Raw genomic sequence first — 22,207 nt, 5'->3', positions numbered from 1 at the left:
CCTACATCCTTGTCTGACACCAGATTTAACATTAAACCATCTTCCTGTACTTCCTTCAATTCTAACTGCTGACTTACAACTCAAATAAAGACTAAATATTGCTTGATATAATGCCCCATTGACACAATACAACTGTAGCATTTTGAATAGCTTCTCTCTTGGCACCTTGTCATATGCCTTTTCCAGATCTGCAAAACTCGAATACAGATTGTTATATTCCCATGATTTCTTAACTATTTGTCGTAAAGTGAAGATCTGATCCCGACATCCTCTATTTGGCCCGAATCCAACGTTCTTCACCAAGATTTTCTTCCACAATCCTTCTCAACTGTTTCTCAAGTATACTTGCAAATCTTACCAGGAACACTCAATAGAGAAATACCTCTAATTCTGACATTCAGTTTTATTTCTCTTTTTCTATGTGGGAACTATGAGAGCTCTTTTCCAATCATGTGGAATTTGTCCAACTGTTCAGGCCTTCTGAACTATTCAGTGCAGTTACTGCAAGACTTTTATACCTCCATACTGAGCATTTCTGATCGATTATCATCTACTCCAGCTGCCTTTCCACACTTCAGGCTTTTGATGGATTTTTCTACTTCAAGTATGGATATGTATTCCTGATTGCATACCTGGACAGTTTTTTTTACCACTGTGCTGTCACCGATTGTTTCATTTAGCAATTTTTTGAAGTAATTACTCCATACATAAGGATATCTTTTTCTCCAGTTTTCATGTCACCTTTCTTCTTCTTCTTCATGTCCACCATGGAGTTCTGATTTTTCTTTCCTTGCAGACAATTCCTCACCACATGACTCTCTAACTGAATTAGTCAATGTTTTCTTCACGGCTTGCCACTGAATTTCCAAAGTTTGGTTCCTGTTCTCAAACTCTTTCATTTTTTCTTCAATCATGTTTGTATATTTTAGTTTACAGTTCACATCTGAGAGCTGCTCAACATTTATTTGCTTTAAAACTTTCTTATATGTTCTTCTTTTTAATATGAAATTGAATTTTATCTTGCTCAAGACTAAATGGTGATTACTTCCAATTTCAAATCATCTGTACACTCTAGTTTCCTGCACCAGCGAGAAAACATCACTATCAACAATAACATAGTCAATGAGATTTTTCTTATTCCTTGCCTCTTTTCCCCATATGAATTTTTGCATGTTTTTATGTTGGAACATTGTGTTAGTAATAACCAGTCCATGTCATGAGTAGAAATCCAACAGGTATTTGCCATTATTATTAATTCTATTTTAATATAAAAATGTGTAACATTTTAAATTTAATTACAAAGGCCAGGGAAACAGATAGACCACATATGTGACTAATAAATTACTTCAGCTGCTTTTTGAATATTAATATGGAGGTTACGTATTTAGAACTTCATTCGATGATTTGATTTTTGGGGTTGGGTATTATGATGATGATCATGTGATGTTTTTTGATGAGAAATGAGGAGATATTGTGAATGAATAGACGTGCATTGCTTTTATTTTCAGAGGCATTTAGTGATTCTCACATTGCACTGGCTCTGACCCAACTTGAAACCTATTTTCTCCCCCTCTGCACGAAAGGTGCATGAGGACTAATGGCTGTGTAGGCCCCACCCTCAAAGAAGACCACTGGTGGATACTAGATTTCTTAGTGAGGTAGGAAATTAGAGTTGAGGCTAAGTGAGAACACGACACTCCCTTCCCGGCACTAAGCATCTTTAGATATGCAGAATTTTGCTAGTAGACTTTTGGGTCTACAGGATTACTTGTGAACCTGCTCACTAATATTCCAGGGGCTGGAAGTATCTCCAACCAGCTGGCACCAGATGATCAAAGTTTCTCTCATAGGTTACCCTATCTCTAGTCTCAATAAGGAGAACTTTCCTTTTGAAGAACTAGACTTTGAGCAACTTTTTTTCAGCTTTCCAGAAAGCCAAAATAATGCTCAACACCAAATGGCCTGGTAGAATACAGCTTCACAAGATCCCAGCAGTTGCAGTAGAGGAAAACAATCCCATTGATCCTCTCCCCAGTACTGCTCGAAATGATTCTAGAGGCTACATACCAGTAGCTGAAGTTCATACCTTGGATGATCCTGATGACTATCAGGTAGTCAGTAGGAAAAAGAGACGGACACAGCAAAACAAGCTAAAGAACTTATCCCACCGGTAAATCTCGGACAAAAGACCAATTGTCGACATTCACAGAGGTTATGAAAAACATCGAGATTAAATTTTCCTCAGCCAAAAACTCAGATGAATGAATTCTCATTCAGCCTGAAAGGGCAGTGGACTATCGTCTGCTTACCAAACTTCTGGATGAATTGGAGATCCCATAACATACATTTGAACTGAAGAGTGAAAAAAACTTAAAAGTAGTTATTAGAGGAATAATTTAAACAATAACAACAGAGGAAATAGCTAATGACCTAAAGTCAAGCATAGAACCCATAAAGGTTTCCCATATGTATCGTGCTAACAAACGTCCCATGCCGCTGGTTCTGGTTGAAATTAGCAAGGAAAATGACAGATTTACGATCTAAAACGTATGCAATCTAATAATAAAAATGGAACCACTTAGAAGAAATGCATCAGCAGGCCAGTGCATCATTGCCAGAAATATGGACATGCACAGAAGCTCTGTATGGCAGAATACACATGTGTTGAATGCAGGGACAAGCACCCCTCTTATATGTGCTCCAAACCACATATCACTGCTGCCAAATGCACAAATTGTAGTGGCCTGCACCCGCTGAACTACACTGTGCACTGCACCCAGTCAATCTGTCAAAAACTAGAGAAGCAGGAACTCCACCCAACACAGAAGCAGTGCAACACATCCTATAGCAGGAAACCCTTTGCAGTTAACAATACACAGCTCTTATGCTGGAGCGGTCACCTCGCAAACTAAACTGGCAGAACCCATCCAAAGCAGTCAAAACTCAGCTGCTACCTTAGGAGAAATTGTAACCACATTTAGCAAAACCAATCCCAACCAGAGTGATACAAACAAGTTTCTGAAGACTATGCAAGTCATATTTTCGATACTTAATAATGGATAACTCAACTCAAATAACTTCATAGAGATAGCATACTGGAATGCTAACAGTCTCAACAACAAACTTCATGAGCTCCAAGAATTTGCAGACAGCTTCAGAATTGACATCCTTTTAATTAATGAAACTCACCTTCGGCCTTGTGACAATCCCAAATTTAGATATTATACCCTTCTCTGAAATGAGAGGCCCAATGCCAGAGGAGGAGGCAAGTTATTTTGGTTAAGCAGAACATCCAATACAACGAAATCAAGAAGGTAACAACCACTAAGCTAGAAACGACTAGAATTGAAATCCATACCAACAATGCAGGCAGCCTGAAATTCTACTTGGTATGCAATCCTCCTAGCAAACTTCTCCTAACTTTGGACCTCTCTCTCTCTCGATTCCTCGATAGCAAGGAAGCGGTAATCGTGGCAGGAGATCTGAACTCAAAACATCCCTCCTGGAATTGCAAAAGCTTTAATCGGAATGGCACGACACTTTACAACTATGCTACATTGAGAAACAATCATTGCAGGCCCAGTTGAACCAACACACTACGGTCTGCACAGCAAGATGTAGTGTGTTGATTTACTGGATATAGTCATATTCAGGATATAGTGTGTTGATTTACTGGATATAGTCATATTCAGGAACACTTTGCACCAGTTTTAATTGCAAGTGATTGATGTTCTCAGGTCTGACCACAATCTGATACTGCTAAACTTAGGTGTGGACAGCGAACTCATCCCCAGCCAGATCTGCACAAACTTCTCAAAATTCAACTTGACTCTCCACATACTTATAAGCTCTGTACCTACTGTTACCTCTCTTGAGGAAATAGATGCAGCAATTATAAATTTAGAAAGCACAATACATGCTGGCTTGGCAGCAGCCTCCACCATTGCAATCTCAGCACAAGCCAACCTGCTCCAGACCCCACATGAAATTTTAAATCTAATCCAAGACAAAAACAAGGTTAGATGCCAACATCACAAAACTATCTCGCCAAGAGCTAAAAAAAAAAAAAGCAACAAACTTAGTTTGTTATACATAAAGGTTACAGGAACCAAAAATAGGAAAGAAAGCTGAGCTTCCTACAAGTTGAGGATAAATTACTATGGAAACTATCCAAAGACCTCCGTACGGACCAACATTCAACCAATTCGCGGAGAAAAAGGCAGTGTGCAGAGACGATGAAAATGCAGAAGCTTTTTCTTAATCCCTGGAGCTACATGCAGTCCCTAACTGCATTGTAGGCTTATCATTCATTGGCACGTTCGATGTACACTTCATCAATTCAGCAGCCGTAAAAATATAAGTCACACCTAACTAAAGGAAGTATATGCTGGCTTCAGAAAACTTAACAAACAAACAAAAAAAAAAAAAAACCCTGGACCTGACGAAATCTCCAACAAGGTTATAAAAGCGCTCCCTCATAAAGCTGTCATGCATGTAGTTGCCATTATCAAAGCAATGCTCAGGCTCAGTTATTTCCTCACACATTAGAAACTGGCAGATATAAATATTCGAAAACCGGGAAAAGCCCCTCAGTTCCACTAGAACTACAGACCCATCAGCCTCTTATTATGCTTGGGAAAAATTGCCAAAAAAAATAATAATAATCCTTAACCATCTACAAGATGTGACAAACAAAACCAATCTAATCTCTAAAGAGCAATTCGAATTTCATGCAGAACACAGCACAGCCCAACAAGTTCACAGATTAGTATAATATATCACAACTGGGTTCAACTAGAAACAATATACCGGTGCAGTCTTCACCGTGGCAAAGCCTTTCACAAGGTCTGGCACAAATAGCAGTTATTAATGGATAATTAATAGCTGCTAATTATCCATTATATCTCACCACACTCATTGATTTCTTAATTAAAATTCCAAATTAAACTACGTGGGCTCAGATCATCTGAGAGAAGAATCACAACAGTCCACAAGGCTCCCTACTGTCCCTGCTACTTTTCGACATCTATTTATTGCAGATGTCCCAAGCACAGTATCAACCGCAATGGTTTTTTACGCAGACGACATGGCGGTTATGACCAGATCACTCAGGCCGCACTGAGCAACGCAACGACTATAAAACGCAGCAACAAACCTTGAAAAATGTTTCAGGAAATGGAGAATAGACGTCAATGCTGACAAAAGCTCTGCTATACTATTCACAAGAAGACGAACATCGCAACACGGCGTAATTACAATATTCAACGTTGCTATCCCATGGCAAACCAAAGTCAATGTCTGCAATAAAACCAATTCAGCAATTGCCCAACTCTACCCTCTCATCGAATGGAGAAGCCAAGTTAGCACTGCAAACAAGTCGCACATATACAAAACAATCATCAGACCCATCTTAACCTATGGATCACCTGCTTGGGGACACACTTTCTCTAGCAATATCAAGAAACTACAAGTGTTACAAAACAAATGCCTCTGAATGATTTTTGATGTCCGTGGTTCATCCGAGATGTTCACCTCCATCGAGACGCAGCCATACCAGATATTCCTACACTATTTCTTGAGATTGCCCCCAGATACTTCACGCAGGTGGCTCTCCATCCCAACCAACTCCTTCAAGAATCATCCAATCACAGCGAAACGACAGATGGAAACACAAGTGCCAGAAAGCAGCGCTGCGTCTGTACTCGCGCTCTTACACTGCCCCGATTTGGGCGAGCCAGTGCTCGATAATCTTTCCCCTAAATAATTTAAATCCTAAGAGATAAAGGAATCAAAATCCACGGGATTGTTAGCCATCTAGCCAGAACCGTCAATCGTCAAATAGACCTTCATTCGCGATTATTGCAGAACGCACATGTAAAATTACGTCGCAAAGGTATAATAATCAACGCACAAAGTGGCTAACAATTAAATTGGACCGCGTACCGTTGAGCGTGACAACTCTGGGAATCGTCACGCTCAACATGCCGTGTGCTGTGGTTCACTGAAAGACCATGGAGACAAAGTGATAACTTTAATCACATTTCTTATGAAAGGGGTGAATTTCACTTTTTTTGCTGACGGTAAAACGAACGGTATCTGGAAGTATTTTTAAATATTTTCGTCTCGACATGACCCTTTTTTCCTTCAATTTATAACAGTGTTTCATTCCGAGATTGGTTTTATTATGATCTTAAAGACATATGAAGATAATCTGATTTACTTCCAGAAGAGGAACAAATGTGACGTGAATATACGTGTTTCAAATAAAAGAGCTAATTTTAGATACGTGTATTTCGGGTAAGAATGATTCTGAAATTTCTTCTAAAAAACGTGGTGCGTTATGAAATGTTTAGAAATATTTTCAAAAGGAGGCTGAATATATTAACTTTATTGCGGAGTTTCTGTGGACCGTAAATCACCTTTAAAATTCAAAATTTACAATTTAAAAAGTTATTATTATTATAAATCCCTTCGCTACTTTTGCGCCTTGTATTAACTGTTATTTGAAATATAACTTATTCATGAAACAAGTGGCAACTTTTTCCAATGTTTACACTTATTTCATAATAAAACCCGTCTCAAAAGTATTATCTCATCACATAACACCGCTTCTGTATTTTTACTCTCTTCTGCGTTTTGCTCATTTGTATAAGCGTAAGCTTCCTACTACGGTAGTTGCATCATTGTAAATTCTATATAAAGATAATAAAATAATTGTAAATGAAAATATTCATTTTGACAATCGTTCAAAAATCTTTGAACGGTCAAAGCGATGTAACGACTGTCAAAATGAATATTTTTATTTACAATTATTTTATTATCTTTATATAGAATTTACAATGATGCAACTACCGTAGTGGGAAGCTTACGCTTATACAAATGAGCAAAACGCAGAAGAGAGTAAAAATACAGAAGCGGTGTTATGTGATGAGATAACACTTTTGAGATGGGTTTTATTATGAAATAAGTGTAAACATTGGAAAAAGTTGCCACTTGTTTCATGAATAAGTTATATTTCAAATAATAATTAATACAAGGCGCAAAAGTAGCGAAAGGATTTACAATAATAATAACTTTTTAAATTGTAAATTTTGAATTTATTTTTCTTCAAAACAGTAACATATAATCCACGGAGAATTTTATGAGCTAGGTATGAAAGTATGTCTTGTAAGTAGGCGGATCATATTTCCTTGAGACAAAAACGGGATATTGGGACGGGGATTATGTAATATTCTGTATTCATGAAAAAGTAAGATGATAAAAAGTTTTATCACATAAACACACAGGGCCGTTGCCAGATTAGATCGCGCCCTGAGGCAAACAATTACATATTGCTCCTGATGGATTATAAGAGAAAAATACAAGAAAATCTCCAATTAGTATTTTGCTTTTATTACAACAGAAACTTTAATACAAAACAATTACATAATAATATTAATTAAATGTTTGCTCTACGGGGATATCGCACAATAAAACTCTTTATAAGCTCTTCTAAATTTAGATTATAAGCTTTGTTCGCCTCTATCGTATAGGTGCTTGACCAACCAATCTTTCTTGGGTCATTGCAGTCTGCAAATAATTTTTAATCAGTTTAAGCTTGGAAAAACTTCTTTTCAGAATTCTAACAGGAATTCTCAACGATATCCTTAGGGCGGTGGTTATTTCGGGATAAATTTCTACAAGATTTTGGTTATATGTGATAAAATTTAGTGAGAACCACTTTTCTCTTGTATTATTTTTGAGAGAATTTTTAATTCAAATAAATCTATTGCATCTACATCAGATGTAAAATATCTTGTTGACCTAATCGCAATATGGCCGAACGAGCGCACTTAATTAAGCGGTGCCGTGAGGAAGGCTTCCTCTATGCTACACCCTGTCGATGGTACTGTAAACACATTATTTTTGCGAAGTCTTGCAACCACCAAAATTTGCGTTCGTGTTATCTGCACACAAAGCAACCATTTTGCTTTGTAAGGCAAATTTGTCATTTCCTTCAACATAGCGCGCTGTAGGTCGGATGTTTCACCAGCTAAGAAAGTAAAGTCTATAATTTTGACTTGAAAAAAACCACAGTTTGGCAAAAAGTACCGCACAACGATTGGAAAAAGTTTGATGTCTTTTTTGTTTGATGCATCTAAACTGAGTTAATGGTGTTTGTTTTATTCAAATCCTCTATTACTTTGCCAAATATGTGTGGTGATAGAACGTTGGTAATTCCTGCTTCTGATTTGGTACATGCTGAAGCAAATTTTGGTTCAAAAATTTTCTTTATCAATGTCGACAAGCAGTCATTTGCGCGAAAACATTGTCTGTGATGCACAGTATAATAAGCAACAAGAGCTTCACTTGCTGCAATTTTATTGCTTTCACTATCACCATGTCTCACCATAAACGAACTGATGTTTTTAACTGAAGCCAAAGTGCTTTCAGCATCCTTATGTTTCTGACTACGTAGATGTTGGTTGATGTCACTTCTGCCTCCATGAGCAACGGAAAAATGGACATTACAATTTGGCATACCACTTTTGTTCCATCGCTACATTCTTTGACATTGCAAGAATAGACTTAAAACTTTAAAAAAATATGAAATTTAAACCACCAGCATTGAATAACAAACCCTCCATTAGCATACAGGCAGAACAAAAACTGGCACTACAGCAGAACAGACATCGCGTCTGAGATGCGCAAGTGTTGGCAACATGTATTCAGGGGCGCGCCAGTAGTCTCTGGCGCCTTTGTGTAAAACTTTAGTTGTCGCCCCTATCCCCCCCTCCCTCCAATAAACAAATCACTTTAAAAAAACGTTTTTTTTTAAAGTATTTCCTCCTCTTTGGCGCCTTTACTATCCTGGCGCCTGTGTGCGTCGCAAACATTGTACATATGGCTGGCGCGTCCCTGCATGTATTTATTATTTTCTTTGAATAAATCACTGCAGATATTGATATTTAGTATCGAACGATTATAGGTTATGAATAATAATTTATGATTGACCAATATTAAAGTATATTTATAGTTTTTTATTAAAAACGGGACAAAGCTGACATTTTTATTGAAACGACGGGACGACCGGGAAATATGAAAAAAAAACGGTACTATCCCGTTCAAAACGGTATGTATGGTCAGCCTACTTGTAAGTGATCGCCATTTTCGACTTCACAAAGTTGGGCTCTTTTGAGAGCATTTTCCATTACGCATGTCAGAGTGTCTGTGGCGTTAATTCCCGTATTTCGGCTCGAATGGTCTCCTTGAGCTGCCCCTGTGGTTCTGGGTTTATTCACATACACACTCTCCTTAAGATGTCCCCAAAGGAAAAAGTCTGGGCCGTTAAATATGACCAAACGAGTGGGCCAATTGAATGCAGAATTTCTTGAAATTAGATGTTCGCCAAAAATCTCCATTAAGACCCCTATTGTGGCTCCAGCAGTGTGTGTGTGTGCAGTGGCCCCATCCTGTTGGAACCACATCTCAGAGCTGGTCTTAAAAAATTGTTGATTATATCGCGATATCGCTCACCGGTTACGGTTATGCCATTGCCATTGTTGCCTTCAAAGAAAAATGGTCCAATAACACATCGTGATGCAACTGCGCGCCAGACCGTACACTTAAGTGAGTGTAATTGATAGACTACCCTTGGATCCTCGGTACTCCATATTCTGCAGTTCTGCTTATTTACAAAACCATTCAAGTTGAAATGAGCTTCATCGTTCATTATTAGATGATCCATCCATCTTGGACCAATTCTTGTTATCTCTTGGGTTCAGATCTTACACTAATTGCATCTTGTACGGATGCATGTGTAAATCTTTTCTTAAGATTCTTTGCTATGACCTCCGAGGTATTCCCAGCTCAGCAACATGCCTTTGGGTTGATGTTCTGGTGTTTTCCTCAATACTCTCCTTAACGCATTGAATATTCGCATCACTTCGGGCAGAACGTGGTCTTCCAGATCATGGTAGATCTCGCACTGCACCTTACTGCCGAAAACGTCCCACCAAACGGAGCATCGATTCATAGGGTGCATTTCGCGCATTAAAATGACGGTGATAGGCCCGTTGGGTCTAGATTATTGAACGATGATGTTCAAAATAAAGCTCTATGATCTTGGTTCGTTGCATAATGATGTAGCGTTCCATACTGAATCTTCCAGATGCACTTCACAAGCTCTGTAATGAAAAATTAGCACAACATTCAATTTCAAAAACTTGATTTTTTTTCAACCCCTTCGCTACTTTTGCGCCACCCTGTATAAGAAGTATTTCCTAACTGCTTGAAAGAATTTAAGCAGGTAGAAATAATTTGGGAAATTGTTTTGCTCAAGCTACTCTGATTGGAATGGAGTTTCTTTTATTGAAGCATAACTTAATCAGAGTCAGTAATTTGAGGCAGAGAATCAGTGTCATTTTTACTGAATATCGAGATTATTGACATGTTAAAAACATTGTGAATAATTGCACAAAATAGTGTGCAAATATTCACAATAGTGAATAATTGCACACCTAGTAATTTGAAATGGGTGAAGGGATTTGGTCAAGGCAAATAGATGCCCATTGAATCACAGGCAATAAAAAATGTTCAAACAGCGAAATGAATTATTGTATAGTTAACGCATTTTATTCCCTTTTAGGGAGTAAACGAGGCAGTTTTAACCCAATCTAACTTTTGGAGACAGTGCACAGTTCCACCTCCAGTTGTGACCAGTCAGAGAAAGCTGGCCTAAGACTATCTATCACTAATGTGAAGCAGCATTAATTGAAGAGACTGGCAAATAAGTGCAGTCATCTAGTGATTCTTATACACTGTTATTGTCTGAAATAGTGAGTTCTACTGTCGATTTTCGTGAGTTTACAGGACGAAAAATATTAGTTTCCGGGACAAAAACACGCTTTTCCATGCTAGAGATCGACTGTCATGGGAACCAGTTTAAGAAAGGCTTAGAAAAAGTTCCTCCAGTTGGTGACTGGAATTGAACCTAGGTCTTTCTTCGGGTGGCCTAGCACTGAAGAAGCACACCAATAAATAAAGATAGCATAAGATGAATTTTGACTGACCATTTAACTGTGCAAAGATAGTTGCAAAAATTTTGTTGAAGAGAATGAATTGTAATAATAATAATAAAGTCACTGTCAGTATATTCTTTGAACATATCCCTCTTCTGACTTCTTTCTATTCACCACATTTACAACTGCCCAAAGAGATGTCACTTTTGATCCTCAGTAGAGTGTATCTAGAAAAAGCCTCTTTTAAACAGTTTAGTCAGAATGATTTCCATGATAGTTTCATTTTTTTGAAAAAAGCAAAGAAATCGGTGCACACTACAAAAGAAACTCTTTTAATATCTCACTTTCATTTAGAGATAACATGAGAGTATTGTGAACAATCCTTTTACTTTGCAAATGAAATTTTATTTGATTCATTGTAATTCTATACGGCTTATACTAGTCTTCCACATGGTAGGCAGTCCATGTGGCGCATGTGTACGCTTTTCTCGGTTTTTCTTTCAACATGGACATGCTGTGCATGTGTGATGTGCAGTTTTAGTGTTTGTGTAGATCCTAATTCCTTGTGGTTAGTAAAAGTATAAAGATGACCCGTTAGGCTGTTAGTTTTTGTGTGAATTTTGTGGGTGAAACTAACAGAAATAACTTTTAAAACATCTTAATGCATTACTACATACGCGTTCTGTAAACGCATAAGCAATAGGATGTTATTAACGAATGAGGATGCTAAATCAGACTTGCGTAAAACTCAATTTACGTAAAGTTTTCGGGACGTAACTCTTACGTAAATCGGGTATCACATGTCGCATGTACTTCGATAACAAGACTTCGATGTAACTTTCATCCGTTTACAAAATCTCAAGAGGCTAAACTCTCTCTCTCTTCCACCCCTTAATATGGGCCGGGTATATAAAATCCACTTCCGGAGAAATATGTAGAACATGTAGAAGATGAGGAAAAGAAGAGAAAAGGCATTATGATTAGTTTCTTATACTCCTTACGAATGACAATCCTGTACTATGACACAAAAAAAAAGAAAAAGAAAGAAAGAAACTATTGTTTTTATGGCTAACATAACCTACTTTCGTTTAGGATGGCCTTTTTTTTATGTCATTGGTTCTTTACTCAAATCTTAGGGCATTACCGATGTGTTATAAAACTAATATATGAAGAATAATATAGAAGGAAAATTCGGACATACCTTTTTTGGATGTTGTTGGCTGTCTTCTTATCCCGGCGATATGCATTCATCTGCTGTTAAGCTGTTAAAGGGTTCGGGAAAGTGGGGGGTAAAGTAATGTGGGGAACTTAGAAAAAAACCGTTTTTTTTTAATATATGTATAATAATATTATTATTATTAAGGGAGGGCAGAGAGCGTTGGGAGGGGGGGGGAGAGAAGGATCTGAAAATAGAAATTATTTTTTGGGGACGAGGAAGGATTGATGGGAAAAAAATCGGGTGGGAGCAACGGTGTGTGAGCCGTTTCGATAGTGCGTGCGTCGTCTTCGGGAACTCGTGGGGGGAGTGGAGACTATGGCATGGCGGCTTGGTGTTTCTGTCTTTGGTGTGTTTGTGTTGTCTCCTATTTTCCCAGAAATAATACCTAGAAAGAAAGAAATTTCGTTCGTTGACCGTAACTGTTTTGCTATAAAATTCAGAAATACTATGCACGCCTACTCAATGCAGTAAAAAAAAATTACCAGGCTTCATGCAAGGTATCCTGCATCAAAATACTTTAATTTCTGTAATACTCTGCTGTTAACGTGCTTCAGTGATGCGGATATAATTTGTGGTTGCGTAATACTTCACACCAAAAAAGTGGACAAAAGGTATATACAAAACTACTAGGGAAACATAGGAACTAATAATGTTTTATATTAGCATTATGTAGCTTTATACTGGAACTCGCAAGAAACGCCATACTGGTTGTTTCGCTCTGTTAAAAAAAAATACATATGTCGTCAGATCGGCCTTTCTTCTCTACGATTTTACTAAATGCCAATTTCTGGATGTGAACGAAAGAAACCAATCTAATTGATATCTCTGACATAGAGCTTTGCAAAAGTTTAGAAATCTGGCCATTTCTACAAACCCATTCTTGTTACTGTGTACCAAATGGTCGAAATTAATTTCACAATGCAACTTGTAGAAGCGGCTACAGAGAAAACAGAGGAAGATAAGTAGAAAGAGGATTTGCTTTTCTATTTTCAAAGTATTACTGTCATTCGTTATTTGAATTTAACATGTTTGAATGCTTCAAACTTGTTAGTTTATGTGCAGTTAAATACCTATCATGAACAAAATTGACCGACTGAGTATTAACCCAGAGTTACAAATCGAATTTTTTTATTATTATTATTATTATTTTGTGCTCTAATATTTCTATATTTTGCTTAACCACCTAACTATCCTTGATGTGTTTCCATGTCAATAATTCCATGGATGCGAAGTGATCACTGAAATTAATATGACATTTGATAATATAGAAATAATGTAAATACGAAGCTTATATTTTTGATATATTTTATCTGTGTGGCCATTTCATCATCATCACGAACCATGGGCACACTGCCCGTTGGTGTCCAATGCCTCCTTCACTTTTCTCTTCATCTTTTTTGTCCAGTGCACAGTATCGCAGTTTCTGTACACCCAATTCCACACCAGTCCTTTATACCGTCTATCCATTCTCTGTATGGTCTACCTCTTCTGTTTACACCATCCATAATATCAAACATGAATGTCTTTATCTTCCGGTCCTCGCTCATTCTGCAGATGTGTCCAAATAATTGCAGCTTCCGTTGTATAATCTTCTGCATTAGATTCTAATTTGGTTGTATCTTCCGAGAGAGCTCTTCATTTGTGATTTTCTGGATCCACTCTATTCTTAGTATCTTCCTGTAACAAGTTATTTCAAATGCCAAAATTCTTTTTCTTGATTCCTTATTTTTCAGATCCAGTACACTGCTGAAGATGCATGTTTCCGGTACTCTTAGTTTTGTTTGCAGGCTGATTACTTTACTTTTCCAGATGTTATCCATCAGGCCCGTTTCTACATTTTGTGGGGCTCTGTGCGAAATGGAAAAGCGGGGCCCCTGAAAGTTAGTAACATTTATGGAAATTTTAAATGTAAGAATATCTTCTTAATTAATTAAATCAAATATGAAAAATATTTATGCACATAAATAAACAAGTATGCTCTTTAGCATCAATTTAAGTAAAGGGAAAAAATAAATGTGTTTGTATGTACGTACATAATATATTATTTTATTATGTAAGTGCACATTGTCATAAATACGCCAGAACAATGATTTATTTAATAATATAAATAAATCATAAATAAAATAATAATATAAAAATACAGTATAAAAATATCCATTTTTACTATAAAGAATGAAATATATGTGTAACAATTTATAAGATTTAAAAGAAATCTTAATATATTAAATTTTATTTAACCTAATGTGCTTATCAATAAAATCATTTATAACGCTATCAAAATTTTATTAATTTTAATTTGGAAAATGACCTTTCTGCTGATGCGACCGTAATTGGACTGGCCAATAATATTTTAAATGTCGCAGTAATATTTGGGTAAATATCCGACAAATTATTTGCAATTATGAATTTTCAAATATTAATCGGTGCATCTTCTGGAACAATATTTCTAAAAATAATTAATTCACTATAAAATTCAGATTCATCAATATCTGTATTTAATTTTTGATGCAGCTGTTTGCAGCAAAATTTTAGTTCATTTTCTGTCATTTTTCTTATTAATTTCATATCATAAAGAAATCCAAATTATTTTTTGTGTATTTCATACAATTCAAATCTTTTTTTAACAGATTGTAGCGCAGTATCTAAAATTACAAAAAAGAAATTTATCCTAAAATTATCTTTGTTATCACCTATGTGTGATTCATCAGGCGTTTCATAATCAAAAAATACTTTTCTTCGAGGTACTCGAATTTCTTTAAATTTAATTTCTAATAGATTTGACAGTTCTTTAGCAATCTGAAAACAGCTATCAAATCCTGATATTCTCTGCTCTTCAAAGTACTGCACTAACTCTTTAATATGCTTAGTTGCTACGTCTATGGGAATTTTTGCATTTTGTAATACGTTACTTACTAAATTAACTTTTGACGAAAGCTTATACCAAATTACAAGGCTTAGTATAAACTCAAATGAATCTATTTGTTCTAATATTGAAACCACTTCTACTTTGATAGCATTATCTGATGCAGTTTTAGATAATTCTTTTAGTGCATTTAAAAATTCTGGAATTTGAAAACGTACAGCTCTAACTGATTCTATTCTACATTCCCGTCTTGTATCACATAACGGTTTTGGAGTTAATTGTTTAACACATTTCTTTAATATGTCCCAACGTTGAAGTTGAGGCAGCAAATAATGCATATATTTTTTGTATAACATTAAAAAAAATTATTGCTATAATTGACGATTTTGCGACATCCTATAAAATCAAATTTAAATTATGACAGGTGCAAAGAGTATAAAATGCCTTTTTTTTCGTTTTCATTTAAAATGTAAGCACGGACTCCCTTAACTCCTTTCATATTCGCTCCGTTATCATACCCTTGCCCTCTACAATCTGACAATTTAAGATTTAATTTATTCAAAAGTGATTTTATATTTTCATATATACCTTTACCAGTAGTGTCATTAATTGTTAAAAACGTCAAAAAGTGTTCACGAATTTCAATATCTGCTTCAAATATATGTAAAAATCTAAAAATTACTGAAATTTGCTCCTGATGACTAACATCAGGAGTACAATCGTGAATTATTGAATAGTACTTTGCCCGTCGTATCATTTTTACAATATTTTGTTGAATTTTGGTTCCCATATCAACAATTAATTCATTTTGCACAATGGGTGATAGATACGAATTTTGTTTCTTACCAATAATTTTTTCCCCCGAACATCGCATTAAATGATCTTTTAAAAGTGGATAAAATTCTGCAATTAATTCTATGATTCCTAAAAAATTACCATTATGGGCTGTGTACAAAGTATCAAAATTACCTCTAAAAGTTAAATTATGTTCGGATAAATAAAGAATTGCTGCTACTATTCGTCTTAAAACATTTCTTAACCGTTCCGCTTCAAATTTTATGACATTTTGATTTGCCTCATCAGCTCTATTGTGATTTTTTAAATTACATTCCATTTGTATCCATGACTACATACATTTCATGTGCACTGGATTTCGTTCGTGCGACTTCAATCTTTACTTACATGTCGCCAGTCAGAAAAGCCATTATTAAATAAAAATTTATCGTCAGAAGAAAATAATTTGCAACAAAAACAAAAAATAGAGTTGATAGAGTTTGAATATACAAGCCATCTTCTGTTTTACTTCTCTCCGTTTGCAATTGTCCTAACACAGTGAGCTATGGAAAAACACCTCTTGTTGTCATCTTTTGGAAAATCATTTTCAGTCAGAGGAGACGGTGGACCACGTTGTACAATTTGTGTTAGTGTTGCGTTGTTCAAAATTTTGAGCCATGTTGCTGGATCATTAATAGCAAATAGTTCACCTTTCTCTCGTGTCTCAGTTTTAGGATCTTCAGTACTCATTGTTTGACCAAACGCGTCATGTTCTCCGCTTCCTTTGATCTTAAAAACGCGGTGCAGTGCCAACGAAAGAACAACGCATCGTTATCAGTATAATTTTAGTGTATTTTCATGAAAAATTCGGTGTTTATTTTACCAAGAAAATACATAAAAATATTTCGCTTACTATAACAATAGTTGGTTGTAAAATTATATACATATATTTTTCTATATAAGAATATTTTTATATAATAATTACAATATTAATTTATATAATAATTAAAAAAATTAATTGATTTTCTTTTTTCAATTGGCGCGGGGCCCTGTGCCACCGCACAGTTCGCACACCCATGAATACGGCTCTGTTATCCATTTCCTTCAGATCTGTTCTTCCCTATACGATCCTGTTCTTTATTTCTTTTTCACAGTCCAAATCACACGCCATTTTACTTCTCAAATATGTGAATTGTTCTACATTTTCTATATCAGTTCCATCCACTTGTATCTTTTGTTTCATGTTCTTCTCACCAAATATCATTGTCTCTGTTTTTTCCAAGTTCATAACAAGTCCAAATCTCTTCCCTTCCTCATTTAACAGTTTCAGTGTTTTTTGTAGTTCTCTTTCGTCTTCAATAATAACAGTGTCATCTGCAAATCTCAGATTGTTAATGCTCATCCGATGTGCTGATATTCCTTTTGCATATTCCTTCATTTTATCCATTGCTCTTTCTAAATGTGCGATGAAAATGCTTGGTAATATTGAGTCCCCCAGTCTAGTACCTCTGCTTATTCTAAACCATTTCCACAAATCATCACCTATTCTAACTGCTGTAAGTGAATTCTTATACACATCTTTTAATATAACTATTAGTTTTCTATCAATTCCATAGGATTCTAGCACTGCTAATGTCACTTTTTGGTCGCTACTGTCAAATAACTTCTGAAAATCAACAAAGCAAGTATACTGTATATGTTTTTGTTTTTTCTCCTAGCTTTCTCTGCTATTAACCGCATCAAAATCTGTTGAATTGTAGTTCTATCTTTCTGACGTGAGAAGCTTAAGTATCTTTCTCACACATCCAAGTTAGCCGGTCTTGAGCGTGGACACCAGATTTTTCCTCCCCAGTTTTTCTGGGGTTTTTCCTCCCGCAGGCAGGCAAACCGGCCCCGTGAACACATGAGATACAGCCATAGGATATACCAGGAAGCATAGGGCTAGTCACCTTATTCCCGGGACTGGTACGACTTGAAGAGCTCAAGTCAGTTTTGTAACAAGCCAGTAAGGCCTAATACGTAGTACGGAGAAGACGTTCTTTCCTAAATCCTGCTTGCTCGTCTGCAAGGTATGCTTCCAATTGTGTTCTCAATCTTTCTGTCAATATCATCACCTTACCAAGATGACTTGTCAAAGCAATTATTCTATATTTTTTACATTCTAGCTTATTTCCTTTCTTGTATAATGTCACTAATGTCACCCACTCCCCTGGCATTTTCCCTTCTTTCCATACCATATTAAACACCATACATTTCTGTAACCATACTTTCACCGCCATATTTAATCATTTCTCCAGTAATGTTATCGTTACCAGGACTCTTGTTATGTTTTAGCTGTTCTATTGCTTTTCTACCTCTCCTCTTAAAATGTCCATATCATACTCATTACCTGGTGGTGATACCTATTTCAATTCTTCAATCTGTTTCTCCTATCTAAATCTAGTTTTTCTTCATATATAACTCATTGCAGTATCTTGTCCACCGCTGTACAATTTTAACTTTATTCATCAATACTTTGTATTTTTCATCTTTAATTATGGTCTGTTTTGGTTACCTCTTCTATTAATGGTTCTAATCATTTTGTGCATCTCCCTAGTGCTGTTCTATATTATTGCATTGGACTTCTAACCATTTCATCTTATCTATTCTGACCTTATCTTATCTTATCTGTTCGATGCCATTCATATCTTTATCATGTTTGCATGACATAGCTGAACTTTCACACATATTTTTCCATTCCTCCCTTGAAGATCTATTTTTCCTGTATTTTTCCTTGTCATGTATAATTGGATCCAACTGACTCCCTGCATTGGATCTCTTACCAATTAGTAATTTTTCCAGGCTCTCGATGGCAAATGAATTCAAGTGTGGGCCGTCCCTCTTATGCAAGTCTGTTCTGCCATCAAACACATCCCCACACATCTAAACTCTCATCCATTTCTTCTACCCAGCATGCGCATGAAATCATTTGCCGTCGTTGCCCTCCTTAACTCGGTACTGTCGTATCTGGGTGGCAGACTTACAATTTTTACTCTGTCGCTTCTTCCAACATAACTTTCATATCCTCTCGTACTATATTTGTCTGCTTAAATTATTAGTCCTAGCAGAACTACCATCTCTTTTACTTTTCTTTTCTGTTTTTCGTTGGCGTTTGTCATGTATTAATTTTCTCCCCCGGGAAACTAGAAGTAGTGACTCCCTCGGGAAAAGCAAATTTTAAGATTGAATCACAATACCACATCACCTCTTTTTTCTTAGATTTTAGTTGACTTACGATGTTGTTATTACTATTCTATAACATCTCCAGGGAGTTCAAAGGCTCATCGAAGGAGGGCACCTACTCAACCACTTTGTCTCTACCAACTATAACTATTAACTGCATCTACCGCCCACCACCACTAGTATTTCACTGACAATTACAAACATCCATGCGAAGGCGGAATTTAAACTCGTAGCCTTTTGGCTGGAGGGAGGATACGCTAACCACTCGGCCAACCAGGCTGGCGTTCAGTGGATTTTGCCTCTCCTTGTTCTGCTTTTTCTTATCCGTTTTTTCCATTCCTTTCTAATTCTGTGGTGGATTTTTTAATAATTTCTTTTAATCGAGATATTTCCGATCTCAGATTTTCCTCGGATAAATTATAGTCATCACTGCTGCAACGTTTTTCTCATCGAACAAAGCGTTCTTTCTCCTCAGTAGTAACAACTTTTAACTTGAGCTTTAGACGCATCCTTGTGGCGAGGAGTTTTCGACGCTGTTCTTATCATCATCAGTTGCATCAGTCTTGGGACTGGTAGCTCGGCAGCAATTTCCTCCATTTCGCTCTGTCATTGGCTTTCTTCTTAACCTGGTAACTCCTCAAACCCGTGCTGTCTTTGACTTGGTCAAGAAAGCTTTTCCTTGGTCTGCCTCTTCTTTTTCCCTCTATTTTGCCTTCAGTTATTCTTTTCGCAAGTCCATCATGTCGAAGTATATGTCCAAACCACCTATCCCTTCTAATTTTGATCGATTTTATTAAAGTTCTTGTTTTGTTTATCTCTCTCAGGACTTGTTGGTTTGATTTTTTTTCTGTCCATTTTATTTTGTTCGTGCGACGCCAGCACTACATTTCAAAAGCTTCCAATCTTCTTACATCTTCTCTGCCTAGAATCTAGGTTTCACATCCGTACAGTGCAATGCTCCATATCAATGTCTTCACTAATTTTTTTTTCAATTGTAGGTTGAGGTTTCCTGTTAAAATGCTTTTCATCTTAGAGAATTGGGCTGTTACATTCTTTATTCTTGATCTTATGTCTTCTCTTGTTCTGCTATCTTCGTTATTAGGCTTCCTAAATATTTAAAGCTTTTCACCTGTTTTATTTATTCCCCGCTGATGTCCATATGCTCTCTATTGATAGGGATTTTGCCTGTAACGATGATTTTAGTCTTATCTGTGTTGATTTTCATTTTATATTTTTCAAGGTTATTATTTAGTAATTCTAGCATTGTTTTTAACGTTCTTGTTTTCTGCTACAAGGGCTATGTCATCAGCAAATCTTATACACATGACTTGCTCACCATTTATCTTTATGCCACTATTTATTTTATCTTTAGTTTCCTGAATGGCCTTTTCAATACATAAATTAAATAAAAATAGTGAAAGTATACATCCTTGTCTTGCTCCACTCCTGATATTTATTATTTTCTCCTTATCGTTGATTTTAATCCATCCATTTTGATTTTTGTAAATTTGATAAATTATTTTCCTATCCCTCAAATCTATGCCGATATTAGTTAGACAATTTAGGAGTATTTGCTGGTTTACTTTATCAAACGCTTTCTCTAAATCAAGAAAGCAAATATAAGTATTTTGACTAAGGTCTAATCTTCTCTCTATTATTGTTCTTAAACAAAGTATTGCCTCTCTTGTTCCTTTATTCTTTTTGAATCCAAATTGGTCTTCATCCAATAGACAATCTATTTTTGAATAAATTCTATTTTGAATAATTTTTAGCAGAATTTTGCTAATGTGTAGGATTAAAGCTATTCTAAATTGGCTGCATTTGTTTGCATTAGTCTTTTTTGGTATTGGTATTATGGTTGATTTCATAAACTCCTTTGGTATTTCTCCTCTATCATAGATTTGGGCTATTAATTGATAGAGTAAGGTTTTTGTCTCATCACCTAGATTTTGTAGCAGTTCTATAGGAATATTGTCTACACCTGGACTTTTTCCCTTGCTCATTTCGGACAGTGCTTTATCAAATTCTTCTCGCATTATTGGGGGTCCTAGATTATCTTCATTTTGATTTTCTATGCTGATATCAACATCAAGTTCATCGCCGTTATAGAGATTTTCAAGATAATTCTTCCATTTCATTAATATATCCTCAGATTCTATTAGTAATTTTCCATTTTCATCTTTGATGACATTGTTTTTGCTGTTCTTATTAAATTTGAAACTCAGTTTGTTAATTTCTTTATTGGCTTTCTCTGTGTTATTACACTGTTCTTCTATGTATTCTTTTTTTGGCTTGTCTACATTTTCTTGTAATTTGATTTTTAAGATATTTATAATTTGCCACATCTTCTTCTTTAACAGCATTTTTATATTTTTCTTCTTTCATCCATAAGGCCAAGTATTTCATCTGTTATCCAATGTTTTCTTTTTTTTCTTTTTCTGCATTTTTCAATAATTGATTTGATGAATTTGTAATTAACTCTTTAATCATATTCCATTGGTTTTCAATATTATTCTGACTATTTATGTTTTCTGTAATGTTATGATCAGTTGCCTCTCGGTATCCTCTCTTTACTTCTTTACTCTTTAATTTTTCAAGGTTCCATCTTATTGGTTTGTATCTTTGGATTTGTTTCCCATGTTTCAGTTCTGTTTTCATTAAGACAAGGTTATGGTCACTACTAATGTCAGCACTTGGATACCTTTTGCAATTTTTTATTTGGTTTCTGTACCTTTTCTTGACCAATATATAATCTATTTGAATCCCCAGGCGCTTTTTAGGTCTATCTTCTTCTTTTTGGAACTTGAAATAGTGTATTTGCTATAACTAACTGTTTTTGTGTACAAAATTCTATTAATTGCTTTCCTCTTTCATTCCTACATCCAAGATCAAATCTTCCTGAAACATTATCATTGCTCTCTTCTCCCACTATAGCATTCCAATCTCCCATTATTATTGTATTGTCTCTGTCTTTAAAGCTGCTCCAGATTTCTTCTATTTGTTCATAAATTTCTTCTATTTCTTCATCGCTATGTTGTGATGTTGGCATGTAGACCATTATAACATTGAGGTTTACTGGTTCATTTTGAATGCTTATCGCCATGATTCTGTCACTATGGTTAATTATTG

The 22,207-nt window shown here is 35.8% G+C and overlaps 1 protein-coding gene across 1 annotated transcript in view; it reads left to right on the top strand.

Annotated features, from left to right (window-relative positions):
• LOC150107031 (MFS-type transporter SLC18B1-like) overlaps positions 1–14,047 on the top strand; it is a 195,076-nt gene extending 181,029 nt beyond the window's left edge. The window contains exon 8 of the mRNA XM_090393543.1: positions 13,953–14,047. Coding sequence (XP_090249669.1) covers position 13,953 — 1 coding nt within the window. The 3' untranslated portion in view covers positions 13,954–14,047. The remainder of the gene's footprint in view (positions 1–13,952) is intronic.
• The last annotated feature ends 8,160 nt before the right edge of the window (positions 14,048–22,207 follow it).

Source organism: Typopeltis vanoorti, chromosome 5 (assembly GCF_054136105.1).
Source record: "Typopeltis vanoorti isolate ZY-2024b chromosome 5, IOZ_Tvanoo_1.0, whole genome shotgun sequence".
Classification (NCBI taxonomy): Eukaryota; Metazoa; Arthropoda; class Arachnida; order Uropygi; family Thelyphonidae; genus Typopeltis; species Typopeltis vanoorti.
The sequence above is the reverse complement of the archived record's forward strand: the minus strand, read 5'-3'. Positions and strand labels throughout refer to the sequence as shown.